Genomic DNA, 14,803 nt, shown 5'->3' on the forward strand with positions numbered 1-14,803 from the left:
GTTTAGCAGGATATATAATCATTTCTTGGAAAACAGAAACATAATAGAGTTTAGTGTGGGACTAGAGAACATTTTAGTAAATGTCAGGGAAGATGAAGATGTGAAAGATAACTAATAACACATTGAGTCTACTCCGGGCCAACCTGGAGATGGCAATTCAATCTTCAGTTCATTTATAATTAGGTATCAGGAATCATGCTGAAGAACTATCACTTTCAGTACATGAAATTGATACAAGGCTTTTCACGAGATTCATGTCCAAAGCTCTTTACTGTTAATATAGCATTTTTCTATCAGACAGTAGAAAATGGCTGTGTGGGAGGGAAGAGTTAGATTGATCTTAGAGTAGATTAAAAGGTCGGCACACCATCGTGGGTCAAACTAGTTTTATGTTCCAACTAAAAACAATTATCTTGAGTTTCTTTTGCCTTTCTATATTGCCCTGTGAACATGAAATAAGAAAATGTTACTTCAAGATCAGCTTTATTTGTCAAATGTATGTCAAAACACAGTGAAATGTCTTGCTTGCATCAACAGCCAACACGGTCTGCATACATGGTGGAGCAGTCTGTACTGTACATGTCACCATGATTCCAGTGTTATCGTGGCATGCCCTCAACTTGTGAGACCTCCGTAGGTCCAGGTCGACCATGGATGTCACGTCCTGGCCATCTAGATACGCAAGCCAAGGCAATACAATATGGAGAGCAAGCTGTTGCACATGTACCCTTCCATCCTTCCATCTATCTGATGAACCCAAAGAAACATAAGACATCAATACAGCAGTGTCACAGGATTGCCAATCGGCACTAAACTCAATGTAGAACTGTCTGAGGGACTCCAGCTCCAGATTTTTCTTTCGAGCCTTCCAAAGCCTTCCCCATGAGTGTGTATAACCACAAGGCAGCAGAGGTTTGAGATCTGAGTTTTCCTTCTCCTAGATGAGCTGCCAACCACGGCTGATGTGTCCCGTCTGCCTGAAACAACTGATTTTAAGGCATCAGTAACCACCTTTGCCCCCTCTCCTGTTACTAACTCATGTCTTTGGAACCTGGAGGAAATCCACGTGGTCACAGGGAAGAACGTACAAACTCCTTACAGACAGTGGTGGGAATTGGATCCTGACCACTGGCACTGTACAACACTACACCACCATGCCACCTATTCAATATACTCAAATCATCATCCCATATTAGTTTTGTCTAGAAATTTGGAAAATCCACAATTCCTTACTTATTCTAAGCCTGTTGGGACTATTTTCTTTTTGAAGAATTGGCTGAGAAGCAGCTGCCCATGGTAGGCAGCAAAGTAATCAATTAGGCAAATCGGTGAGGAAGAGCAAGAGAACTAAATTTCAACCTGTGCAATTTGTTTTTTTGATATCATAGTAAATTCCCAGTGCATTTTCTACTTTAAAATGTCTTCAGATGGGAGTTGCAGCTAAAATATTAAACAAACAGAATCAGAATCAGGTGTGGCAGCAGCATATTGCAATACATTATTGTGAATTACAGTACATTATATATATATGTTAAAAGTTATATTAATAAATAGTGCTAAAAAAAAAGTAGTGAGGTAGTGTTCATGGGTTCAATGTCCATTCAGAAATCAGATGGCAGAGGGGAAGAAGCTGTGACTGAAACATTGAGTGTGTGTCTTTAGGCTTCTGAACCTCCTCCCTGATGGCAGCAATGAGAAGAGGGCATGTCCTGGGTGATTGGGGGGGGGGGGGGTCCTTGAAGATGTATGCTGCATTTTTGAGGCATTGCTCCTTGAAAGTGTCCATAATGCTGGGGAGGCTAGTGCACTCGATGGAGCTGACTGAACTTACAACCTCCTGCAGCTTATTTCAATCCTGTGCAGTGCCCCCCCCCCCCCCACCCACCCTCATACTAGATGGCAATGCAGCCAGTTAGAATGCTCTCCATGGTACATCCTAAAATGTTGAGTGTGTCTTCAGTCTCCTGTACTCCAGTCTCCTGATGGTAACAATGAGAAGAGAACATACTCTGGGTGGTGAGGGTCCTTAATGATGGATGTCACCTTCCTGAATCATCACCTATTGAAGTTGTCCTTGATGGTGGTTAATGCCCATGATGGAGATGGCTGAGTCAACAACCCTCTGCAGCTTTTTTTTTCCTGATCCTGTGCATTGGCACCTCCATACGAGACAGTAATGCAGTCAGAATGCTTTCCATGGTACGCAAGTATAAATTTGCTACCTGGGTGGTATCTGGAATGTACTGCCAGAGGATGTGATTGAATCAGATGCAGTTATTATGGTTAGAAAGCATTTTGACAGTCATCTAAATAGACAAGACGAAAGGATATAGACCTAATGCAAGGAAATGGGATTAATGAGGATGGAAAAAAGAGTTAGCATGATGTAGTGGGCTGAATGGCCCGTTTCTGTACTGTTCAACTCCACAACTTGAATTGAATGATAATTCCCCTCCTGCCAGATGGGATGTGAACTTGTTCCTAATTTGTCCATTCTTATCAGACGGTTAACAGGCTTTTGAATGGACCTCTTGTATGATAAGATGGACTCTTGACCTCACAATCTATCTTGTTATGATCTTGCACTTCATCATTCACCTGCACTGCACTTTTTCAGTAGTTTTTACACTTTAATCTGCATTGTTGTATCAATGCACTGGGTAATGATTTGATCTGTATGAACAGTAGGCAAGACAAGCTTTTCACTATATTGTTGTACATGTTACAATAATAAACTTATTCTAATTCCCAAAACAGTGGAGACATGATGTAGACCTAAAACATTGTGCAAGGTCAGTTTTGAACAGATCAGGCATTATTACAGAAACCATTTTTAAATTCAGCAGTAAAATTTACACAGCAAATAAATGAAATACTTAGCTGATCTCCCGCTTCCCTCCTGACAGTGAAAAGAATTAAAAATATTTCTAAATGCAAAGGTTCTCATCATGAAATCAGTTTGTCTCAAAAGCAAAGGCTACCTCTCTGAATCGCTCCGATTCCCTTTCCTTTATTTCTAGATCTTCTGCTCTCCTTTTGGCCCTCTCATCTTCCACTTTCTTCTGTATTTCTTCTTCTGACAACTTGCCAATCTTTTCAAATTTGGACTTCAAATTTTTGGCCTGAATAGAGCCCGTTCTTTTCAAATTCTTCAGCTCTTCATATTCTGTACTGATAATCTCAGTTGTTTCATTGATTTCATCCTGGGGGGAGAAAAATCAGAAGGATGAATTTATGAGTTGTGTTTGCTACGTCTGATTGCATAGAGCACAGAAATAGGCCGTTCAGTTCATCTAATCCATACTGGCGATGATACCCATCTAAGTTAATCCCATTTGCCCACATCTTTCCAAACCTTTCCTATCCATGTACCTGTCCAAGCATCTTAAATGTTGTTAATGTACCTGCTGGGTTGTGTGGTGGAGTTTCAGCTCTTCCAAAGGAGGTGTAAGGCACTCCTTACCTCCACTAGCCTGTAGGTCACCCTTGGACAAGAGGTAGCACCTGTTTAGCACCCCCTAATCAGGGTCACATGAGCAGGTGGTGGATGGTCACATGAGCACTGGTGCACATCACAAATCCTGGTAATGTAGCCACTGATGCCAGACAGACAATCTCTGAAGAGTATTGATAATGGCTGGGGTCACCCTCTTGTAAAAATACTGCCCAGAAGGTGGCTATGGCAAGCCGCTTCTGTAAAAAAATTTTGCCAAGAGCAATCATGCTCCTGGAAAAACCATATTCATCCATCTCATATGACATGGCACATGATGATGATGATGAATGTATCTCCCACAACTGCTTCCTCCAAAAGCTCATTCCTGATACGGACCATCCACTGGGTAGAAAATGTTGTCCCTCAGGTTCTTCTTAGACCTCTCCATTTTGGACCCTAAACCTGTCCTCAAGTTCTTAATTTCCCAGCCCTGACCTTCACTATAACATTTCATTTTTAATCATTCTTTAGATGTCAGCTCTGATGAAAGGTCCGGGTGGTGTATCTACAGAATTCATTGCCACAGACAACTGTGGAGCCCAAGTCAGTGGGTATACTTAAAGCAGAAATTAATAGGTTCTTGATTAGTCAGGGCATCAAAGGTTACAGGGAGAAGGCAGGGCCATGGGGCTGAGAGGAATAATAAATCAGTTGTAATAGAATGGCAGAGCAGACTCACTGGGCTGAATAGCCAAATTCTGCTCCTCTGTCTTATGGTCTCAAAGTAAAAGCAGGATTGCACACAGCTCACATAGAACATGGGTGCTGCAGCTTGATGCTGCAAAAGACTTACCTCACTCTCTATATACACAGCACAAGTGGGGTAGAGATGGGGGAGGGAGTGGATAAGAAGTAATGCAAGAATAATGGCACGCTAGCATATTGGTTAGCACAATGCTTTACATCACAGGCATCTAGGGTTCGATTCTCGCCAATGCCTGTAAGGAGTTTGTATGTTCTCTAATCCATGTTTGTATGTTCCTGTTCCATGCTGTGCCTCAATAAACCAAATAAATGGCTCCAGTCTACCATCACTGCACAGCTTGCATGTGTCCAAGACAAAGAAGCAGGAAAAATTGTTGCAGACACTACCCACCCTGCAAACCAAACTGTCTTTCCCAAAAACTCCCTTCTGGAAAGCGTTATCGGGTGATTAAAAAAATTCACACCATCTTAAAAGGTTTTCCTGCAGGTAACTAATCTTACAAACCATTCGAGTTAGCTTTCTCCACACCCATCTCTATCGACCACCTCTATCTATTAGGCACTGAACTGCACTGTAAGCCCTTCAATCCACTGTTTATATTGTAAATACATGCTGGTATTTATGTAGTTATGCACATTTTATTCCATATCCGTACTTTAACCTCTAATAGTTTATAGGTTAATTTATTATCAAAGTATACAACTCTGAGATTCTTCTTCTCCAGGTAGCCATGAAACCAAGAAAGGAAGGAAAGGCAGCACCATCATCAACCCCCCAAATCCCCCTCCCTCTGCACAGAAACATGAGAAAGATAAGGCGAAAAAACACAGAATACATGGAAAAAACCTCAAGACCAATAAAAGTCCAAGTCCACATCCAAAACACAGAAAACCTGGGCAACATTCTCTGAGCACCATTCCCCGGGCACAGTAGCAAGTTTACAATAAACTTGCATTAATTTTTAAAATACGTTTATTTTATACAAGCTTTAATTTTTACAATTATTCAGTGTTCTTTTAGTTGCATCAACACACCACAGCAAGTTCCTAATACATTTAGCTTTAGAGATACAGTATTGTAAAGGCCCCGCTGGCTCAATGAGCCAGCACCACCCGATTACACCCATGTGTCTAATTAGCCTGCTAACCCATAGTTCTTTGGAATGTGGGAAATAAAATCAGAGAGCCCAGGGGAAACCCATGCAGTCATGGAGAGAGTGCATATGGCGAACAAAGTTCATCTTTGATCCATTTATGCAAGCACAAACTTTATCCAAACCCCCCATTGTGGTTTGGAGGCTTGCGTGCCTCAGTGACCTAGAAAGCTATGTTGACTGGAGTCAGGGCTTTATACTTTGGCTCTTGGTGGGGTCACCTATGACAAACAGGTCAAAGGTAAAGACAAGAAAAGACTAAGAGCAGACCACTGCTCAGGGCTAACAATCGTGACTGACCAAAAAAAAATGTTACAGAAACAGCAATGACGAATCCTTCTACTTCTGAGTAAATCAGTATTCCCGAGTCTCCAGCCGGGATTTGCATGGCTGACAGTGGTGAAAACCAAGAGGGAGCTCACTGACACAATGAAGGAAGCCCTGAACGCTGCCAAAGATGGAGTACTTTCACTACTGCCAACGGCGTAATGGGCAGAAGGCTAAGACTTTACCCACCTCACCCATCTCCTGCCGCAGCTGCTCAAATTCTTGTTTCTCCTGCTCTAGTTTTTGCCGTCGCTCCTCTTCAGATCGCCGTTTCTCCTCCTCCATCCTCTGCTTCAAAAGCTCTTCAAAGTTGATTTCCAGTTTCCTTGGACAATGCCCATCGTCAGAACCAGAGGCTGCTTTCGCAGAGTTGTTTGGTTCATCATCAAGTAACTATTTTGGGAGAGGAGGGTAGGCAGTGGGGTAAAGAGAGAATATGTCAGATATTCCCTGACCACACTTCAAATATTTATTCTCCAGGAGAAAGCATTTTACCCTGTCAACCCTGAGGCAAACTCTTGTTCGACATCTAGTGAGGGCAGTTGTTCAAGTAGTGCACAGAGTGACCAGATGACTTCTACGTACAGATTAAATATTCCCCATCACCACCCTTCACAAGAATGGAACCAGTTGCATTGATGGTGCCTCAGGGACACCAGCCACTCTTCTGTACACTCTCCAAGTTCAAAGTAAATTCACCACATACAACCCTGAGATTCATTTTCTTTCGTGAATTCACAGCAGAACAAAGGAATACAATTGAATCAATGAAACACTACACAAAACAAAGACTGCAGACAAATACAAATTTAAAAACACATAATAAAAAATAATACTGAGATCATTAAAGTGAGTTCATAGGTTGAGGAATCAGTTCAGTGTTGAGGTGAGTGAAGTCATCCACACTGATGGTTGAGAGATAATAACTGTTCCTGAAACTGGTGGTGGCTTCAGAAAGGAGGTAAAGTTCTTGTTCCTCCTTCCTGAAGTAGCAGTGTGAAAATAGCTTAGCCTGGATGGTGGGGTTCTTCATGATTGAAGCTGCTTTCTTGTGTCTGCATTCCTTATAGATGTGCTCAATGTTTGACTGTGATGAACTGGGCTGCATCCACCATTTTTGCAGGCTTTTCTATTCGAGGGCATTGCTGTCTCCATACTAGGCTGTGATGCAACCAGTCGGGATACTCTTCACTGTGCAAATCTAGAAGCTTGTCAAACTTTTAGATAAATCTACGCAGACTTCTAAGAAAGTAGATGCTCTGTCATGCCTTCTTTGTGACGTCACTTACGATACATGCTGGTCCCAGATCCTCTGAAATGATAATGCCGAGGAGTTTAAAGTTACTGACAATCTCCACCCACATATCCATTCACAGTCAAATACCTGGAGTTTGTTCAACTGCAGTTGGGCATCCATTATTGTTTGTGCCAAACATGCATTTCTAGTGTGAACCTACCAAATCACTTATTTGTTCATGGTTTGTGGCCAGCACAGGTAGGACCATTAATATGCATTTCAAATTGCCTTCTGCTCCAGATGGCTTGAGTGGCCATTTCAGAGGTTAATTTAGGGTCAATCAGTTTGGTGGGTCTGCAGTTGCACATGTTTTATTGCTTGTATGATTGCTATATACATGTATAACAATTACACACTAATATGAGGCTTTATCAGACATTGGACAGACTTTTCTTTCAGTATTGGGAGTATATTTCATGGTTCTAGCAGAACTATTGGAGAGAGTGCAAGTTCAGTTCTAGGAAAATCATTCTGGGAATGAAAAGGTTAATGCACATGAAGCAATTTATAGCTCTGGGCCTGTACTTGCTGGAGTTTAGAAGAATGAGAGGGGGATCTCATTGAAAACAATTGAATATTAAAAGGCCTAGATGAAGTAGATGTGGAGAGGACATTTCCTATAATGGGGAAGTCTAGGACCAGAGGCGACAGCCTCAGAATAGGAAGTCCTTTTAGAACAGTGATGAGGAGTAATTTCTTTTGCCAGATGGTAGTGAATCTGTGGAATTCATTGCCACAGACAGCTGTGGAGGCCAAGTCATTCAGTAAATTTAAAGCAGAGGTTGATAGGACTCCTTGATTAGTAAGGACATCAAAGGTTATGGGGAAAAGGCAGGTGAATAGGTTTAAGAGGGATAATAAATCAGCCATGATGGATTGGCGGAGAAGGCTGAATGGTCTAATTTTGCTCTTGTGTCTTATGGTCTTATGTCAGACTGGATATAGAGATTGGCTTTAGGAACCATGCAGTGAAATGAGTCACTTGCATCAACGACCCACATGATCTGAGAATGGGTTTGGGGCAGCCCACCAAGTGTTTCTGCTACCAACATAGCATGCCAGAACTTACTAATCCTAACCTGTAGAGTGTGCCTTTGGAACATGTGAGGAAACCAGAGCATGGCCACAGCAGAACATACAAAGACCTCACAGAGGGTGGCCGGAGTTGAACCCCGATTGCAATCACTGGTACTGTAAAGCGTTATGTTAGTTGCTATACTACCAAGTTGTTTAAACTGAACCTAGATAGCAGTTTCTCCACCATGAAGGGTATTAAACTCTGAGTAATTGTTAACACTGTTTTTGTTCATGACTAATAATACCAGTTGTTTACTGCAATATATTTTAATAATTTATTGATACAATGTGGTAACAGGCCCTTCTAGCCCAATAAGCCTGTGCTGCCCAATTACACCCATGTTCTGGATACACCAGTTTTGGACTGGACTGCAGGAGGAAACTGGATCACCCAGAGAAAACTCACGTGGTCACTGGCAGAACGTACAAACTCCTTACAGGCAGTGGCGGGAACTGAACCTGTGTCGCTGACAATTAAAGCATCATGTTAAATGCTATGCTACCAGGCCGCCTTATTTTGCAATCCTAATTTGACAATGTAGATTTGAATTTACCAGATCTGAATTCCGGATCTTTGCTTGAACCTCTGAATACTAATCTCTAGTCCAATAATTTACCAGCAATTCTGCAGAATCATGTTGATTTTACTGTTTTAGCAGCACTGCTGAGGTCTGTGGAAGTGTCTGGATATTTCCACAATATGGAAATCCACCCTTACAGAATTCACAAAATCACCACATGTTACCAAATAAAATCCGCTCTTACCAAATTGACGTGGAAAAGAAATTAATTTTCTTTTAACTCATGTTTCTTGGCTTTTGTAGATGACATGGGTTTGTGTTATAGAAAGTAATGATACAAGTCATTTTCTAGGAATACTGACCCTCTATGATGCAGGAGTTTCCAGGATAGTCCATGGGACAGGGTTTGTGGGAGTGATTGGAGAGAAACTCACTGGAATACTTTTTACTCTTGTCAGGACCTCACAAGATTTCTGAATGATCTACTTACCCCACTATTTTGCTCTCTTTCTGCACTACTTATTCTTTAAAAATTACTAAAAGTTAAAATGAATATGTCTTGCACTGTACTGCTGCCACGAACAACAAAATTTCACAACGTACGCCCAGTAGCCACTTTATTCGGTACCTCCTGTCCCTAATAAAGTGGCCACTGAGTGTATGTCCATGGTCTTCTGCTGCAGTAGCCCATTCATTTCAAGGTTCGACATGTTGTGCATTCAGAGATGCTCTTCTGCACACCACTGTTGTAATGCATGTTTTTTTTTGAGTTACTGTTGCCTTCCTATCAGCCAGTGTAGCCATTCTCCTCTGACCTCTCGCATTAACAAGGTGTTTTTGTCCACAGAACTGCCACTCACTGGATGTTCTTTTTTGTTTCTCACACTATTTCTATAAACTCTAAAGACTGTTGTGCATGAAAATCCCAGATCAGCAGTTTCTGAGATACTCAAATCACTCTGTCTGGCATCAACAATCATTCCATGGTCAAAGTCGCTTAGATCACATTTCTTCCCCATTCTGCTGTTTGGTCTGAACAGCAGCTGAACCTCTTGACCATGTATGCATGCTTTTATACATTGAGCTGCTGACATATGGTTGGTTGATGAGATTTTTGCATTAATAAGCAGGCGTACAGGTGTACCTAACAAAATGGCCAGAGAGTGTATGTGAGCAATAATAAACCAGATTCAGATTCTGCCTTTTACGTTGATGTATGTACCTCTGGAGATATTGTGGCTGTGGGGAATGGGTGCTGAGGAGGTAGGTTCGGAAGTATCTGGTCACAATGTTTTCATCATGTTTACGAAGCAGGTTTGCTGCCCATCGTCACCATGCATTCCACAAGCCCATGTATAAGCACTGATGTTTACAAAAGTTTGCCTTTGGGTCCTCCACCTGTGGATTTCCAATAGGTCCAAAGCACGGACAGAACAGACTTTACAGTTAGTTGAAGCTCAAGCATATTAATCAAAAAGATAGTGACATTTACCTTGTGTAGAAGTGAGCTAGGCTAAGAGAAAAGTGGTGAGTGTTTTTCCATTAAACATATTTGGTTACACAATACTTGTACTTTTTAATGAATTATGCCTTACTTCGTTAGGTCCATAATCCTCCTTGTCTGAACTTGAAAGCTCCTTCAGAGTGCTATCCTGGTCTGGACTCTTAAAAAATAATTGGGACATTGGATAACTTCAACAGTTTGAAAAAAATCACTTCAGTAAAGGAGCCACCAATGTCAAAGGAGTTACAATTTGTGGTCGAAATAAAGATAGTCACTGAAGAGAAAGCACGAAGACCCAATCCTGAACATTCGACAACAATTTCTTCCCCACTGCCATCAGGTTCTTCAACCAATGATGAAATAGATTCTTAACCTCACAGTCTACCTGATCACGACCTTGTGCCTTACAGTGTGCCTGCACTGCACTTTCTCTGTAACTGCAACACTTTATTCTGCATTGAGTTTTATCTCTTTACCCTTGTACTACCTCAATATATATGTGGTACTGACTTGATCAGTATGCTAGTTTTCACTCTACCTGTGACAATAATATACCAATTTATCAACCTTAAAAGCCCTAGAACTACTACTTCCCTCCCCCTTCCTTCTTCTATTCTCCACTCTGGCCTCTTACCTCTTCTCACCTGCCCATCACCTTCCGCTGGTGCCCCTCCTCCTATGGTCCACTCCCCTTTCCTAGTAGATTCCTTCTTCTCCGGCCCTTTACCCTTCCTATCCACCTGGCTTCACTTGTCACCTTTTAGATAGCCTCCTTCCCCTCTCCCCCACCTTCTTATTCCAGCATCATCCCCCTTCCGTTCTAGTCCCAAAGAATGGTCTTGGCCCAAAACACCAACTGCTTATTCATTTTCAAAGACACTGCCTGACCTACTGAGTTTCTCCAGCATTTTGTGTGTGTGGCTTTGAATTTCCAGCATCTGGAAATCCTGCTTATTTTAGAGATGCAGCATGATAACAGGTCCTTCCGGCGCAATGAGCCTGTCGTGCCCAATTATCCATATGTGACCAATTAACCTACTGGCTTAAGAAATTCCTCCTCTTCTGTTTTAAAAGGACACCTTTGTAAATCTGAACCTTGCCCTTTGTCCCTAGACTCTCCAATTTAGAGAAAACACCGTCTCCACATCCACTCTATCTAAGCTTTTCAATATTTAATACATTTCAATGAGATCCTCCCTCCCCCATTCTTCTAAACTCCAGTGAATACAGGTTCAGAGCCATCAAATTCTCACATGTTAAACCTTTCATTCCCAGGGTCCCTCTCGTGAACCTCCTCCAAAACCACTCCAATGCCAGCATACCCTTTCTTAGAAAAGGGGCCTTAAACTGCTCACAATACTCCTGATCTACCCAGTGCTTTAGAAAGTCTCAGCCATTTCCCATTCAATTAGATAATGCCTTTCTGTATCTTGCCTTCTGCATATGTTTTGTCTAACGAGGAAAATGCTGACCCCTGTCATAGCATTTCAACCTTTTGATTTTGCTGAAAGGAGTCATACGTGTTTAGATTCCCACTCCCCACACATGCATGCAGGAACATCTCATAACATCAGACTCATGTTAAGCATTTTCCCCTTTATTATGGAATTCTGTGAGTGGTAGGGCAATGGCGAGTGTGGTAGAAGAGAGGGATCTGCGAATACAGATCCATAATTCCTTAAAAGTGGCAACACAGATAGATAGGGCTGTAAAGAGAGATTTTGGCACACTGGCCTTCATAAATCAGGGCACCAGCTACAGGAGTTGTGATGTTATGGTGAAATTTTATAAGATGTTGGTGAGGCCTAATTTGGAGTATTGCATGAATTTCTTGTCATCTACCTACAGGATAGATAAGACAGAGGCAGGAAAGTGGGATAGATAAGATAGAAGCAAGAAAGTTGTTTCCACTGGTAGGTGAGACTAGATCTAGGGGACATAGCCTCAGGATTTGGGAGAATAGATTTAGGACAGAGATGAGGAGGAACTGCTTTTCCAAAAGAGTGGTGAATCTGTGGATTTCTCTGCCCAAAGAAGCAGTGAAGGCTACCTCAGTAAGTATATTTAAGACAAGGTAGGATAGATTTGTGCATAGTAGGAGAATTAAGGGTTATGGGGAAAAGAAAGGTAGGTGGAGACGAGTCCATGGCCAGATCAGCGATGATCTTATTGAATGGCAGAGCAGGCTTGATAGGACATATGGCTTACTCCTGCTCCTATTTCTTATGGTATGTTCTTATGAGAGATATCAATAAGATTGAAAAAGAGCAGAGAAAATTTAGAAGGAAATTGCTAGGACTTGAGTACCTGAGTTTTAGGGAAAAGTTGAATAGGCTAGGACTTTACTCCCTGGAGCATTGGAGAAAGTGGAGAGATTTGAAAGAGGTACATAAAATTATGAAGGGTATAGATAGGGTAAATACAATCAGGACTTCTCCACTGAGGTTAGGTGAGATTATAACCACAGGTCATGGTTTAAGGATGCAAGGTGAAATGTTTAAGGTAGGAGTTCCCAACCAGGGGTCCTTGGTTAATGGTAGGGGTCAATGGCATGAAAAAAGGTTGGGAATCCCTGGTTTAAGGGAAACATGAGGGGAACTTCTCCACTCAGAGGGAGTGAGACGTGGTGGATGCAGGCTCAACTGGAACATATAAGAGAAGCTTGGATAGGTACACGGATGGGAGGGATACGGAGGGCTCTGGTCCAAGTGCAGGTTGATGGGGCTAGGCAGAATAATAGTTCAACAAGACCATTGGGCTGAAGGGCCTGTTTGTGTGCTGCAGTGCTCTGTGACTCATAATCACTGTCAGTGCTTGCATTGATTTGGATGCAATGAGTGGATCAGCATAGAACACCAGAATAGGATTATGTCCACTGGTCAGAGGGTAGAAAAGATATACAAAGGTCAGGGTTATAAGGAGAGGTTAAGCAGGCTTGGACTTTATTCACCGGAGCATAGGAGATGGAGAGGTGATTTTATACAGGTGTATAAAATCACGAGCAGCAATGGTTAAGATGAATGCACAGGTACAACAGATTTTGCAGAAGCTGGAAATCCAGAGCAACACACACAAAATGCTGGAGGAACTCAGCAGATCAGGCAGCATCTATGGAGAGGAATAAACAACATTTTGAGCTGATATCCTTCATCAAGACTGGAGAGAAAGGGGATAAAAGCCAGAATAAGTTATGGGGAGGGGGAGGAGTACAAAGCTAGCAAGTGAAGGGGAAGGTGAGGAGTGAAGTGGAGAGACACAAGTTTAAGGTGAGAGGGGAGAGATTTAATTGGAGTACAACGAGAAAACATTTTCACTCAGAGAGTAGTCAGTCTATGGAATGAGCTACCAGAGGAAGTGGCTGAGGCAGGTGCATTAACAATATTTAGAAGATACTTGTGCAGATACAGTAAATGGTTTGGAAAGATTTAGATGAATACGTGCCAAATGGAAATCTTGGTCAGCATGGACCAGATGGGCCGAAGGGCCTGTGTTACTGCTGTAGGACTAAGTAACAGGTCCACAGAAAAGGGGGAAGGCTCTGTGACGTGGGACACCCACCATGCTTCTGCGAGCTTCGGCAAATTGTTTCCGCTCTTCCTCCAAGCGCCTGCGAGCCTCCTCCTCCGCCCTGCGCTGCTCCTCCCTGCGCCGCTGCCGCTCCAGCTCTTCAAAACTTAGCTTCAGTTTCCCCGGCCGGACAGGATCCTTCAGAGCCGCACTGGGATCGGGCTGATCATCTTCATCTTCAGCTAGAGACTGAGTACGTGGATTAGAAAATTAGTCAAGCTACATAAAACATTCTCTGTTTAATTCTCTAATTTAACATCCATATTTCTCCACCATGAACAAAACCTTTCAAAATACGATTAGGATGGCATTATGGAGAAATAGGAGTCTGCAGATGCTGTAATCAGGAGCAATACAAAATTGTTCAAGGTTCTGTGTTCACTCATTACTATCTTGAGGAACTCAGCAGATTGAGTGGCATCTGTGGGAGGGAAAATGAAGAGTTGACATTTCAGGTCAAGAGCCATCGTAGAACAGCAGAGTGCAGGCCCTTCGACTTAAGTTTTAACCTACTCTAAGATCAATCTAACCCATCCGTCCTACATAACTCTCCATTTTTCTATCATCCACGTGCCAACCAAGAGTCTCTTAAATATCCCTACTGTGTCCAAATCTACAACCACCCTTGGCCTGGCATTCCACACACCACTCACTGTATATAAATTCCACCAATACTTCCCTCCAATCAACTCAAAATCACACCCCCTATTAGCCATTTCTGCCCTGGGAAAAAGTCTCTGGCGATCTACTCCACCTATGCCTCTCATCATCTTGTACAATTCTAACAAGTTGTCTCCTCCAAGAGGACCACAACTTTTTTGTCGTTTGGAGACCTGCATTCCTCAATGATCTGGAGAGCTACATTGTTTGGAGTTAGGGTTTTGTGCAGTCCTCCAGGTTTGGGGGTTCAGCTCAGGGCCAGCAACCCTGACTGGTAAAACAAAATTGTTACAGAAACAAAAAAGAAGAATCCTTCTTTTACAATAACAGCATTCCGAGTCTCTACCCAGAACCTACATGACTTAAAGTAGTGGAAACAAAGCTACTGACACGATGAAGGAAGCCCTGAACACTGCTGGAGATGGAGGACCTTCATCGTTGCTCTAAACGCCAGTGATGTAACATGTTATCAAGCTGCCTCTCATTCTCCTTCAC

General features: G+C 42.4%; 1 protein-coding gene across 3 annotated transcripts in view; it reads right to left on the reverse strand.

Moving 5' to 3' along the window:
- Positions 1-14,803, reverse strand: part of nexn (nexilin (F actin binding protein)) — an 81,236-nt gene that overhangs the window by 3,284 nt on the left and 63,149 nt on the right. For all 3 annotated transcript variants that reach the window (XM_059983779.1, XM_059983777.1, XM_059983778.1), the window contains 4 exons: positions 13,640-13,837; positions 10,173-10,241; positions 5,872-6,075; positions 2,982-3,203 (listed from right to left, as the gene is read on the reverse strand). In XM_059983779.1, coding sequence (XP_059839762.1) covers positions 2,982-3,203; positions 5,872-6,075; positions 10,173-10,241; positions 13,640-13,837 — 693 coding nt within the window. The remainder of the gene's footprint in view (positions 1-2,981; positions 3,204-5,871; positions 6,076-10,172; positions 10,242-13,639; positions 13,838-14,803) is intronic.

The sequence above is a fragment of the Hypanus sabinus genome, chromosome 11 (assembly GCF_030144855.1).
Source record: "Hypanus sabinus isolate sHypSab1 chromosome 11, sHypSab1.hap1, whole genome shotgun sequence".
In the NCBI taxonomy this organism is placed as follows: Eukaryota; Metazoa; Chordata; class Chondrichthyes; order Myliobatiformes; family Dasyatidae; genus Hypanus; species Hypanus sabinus.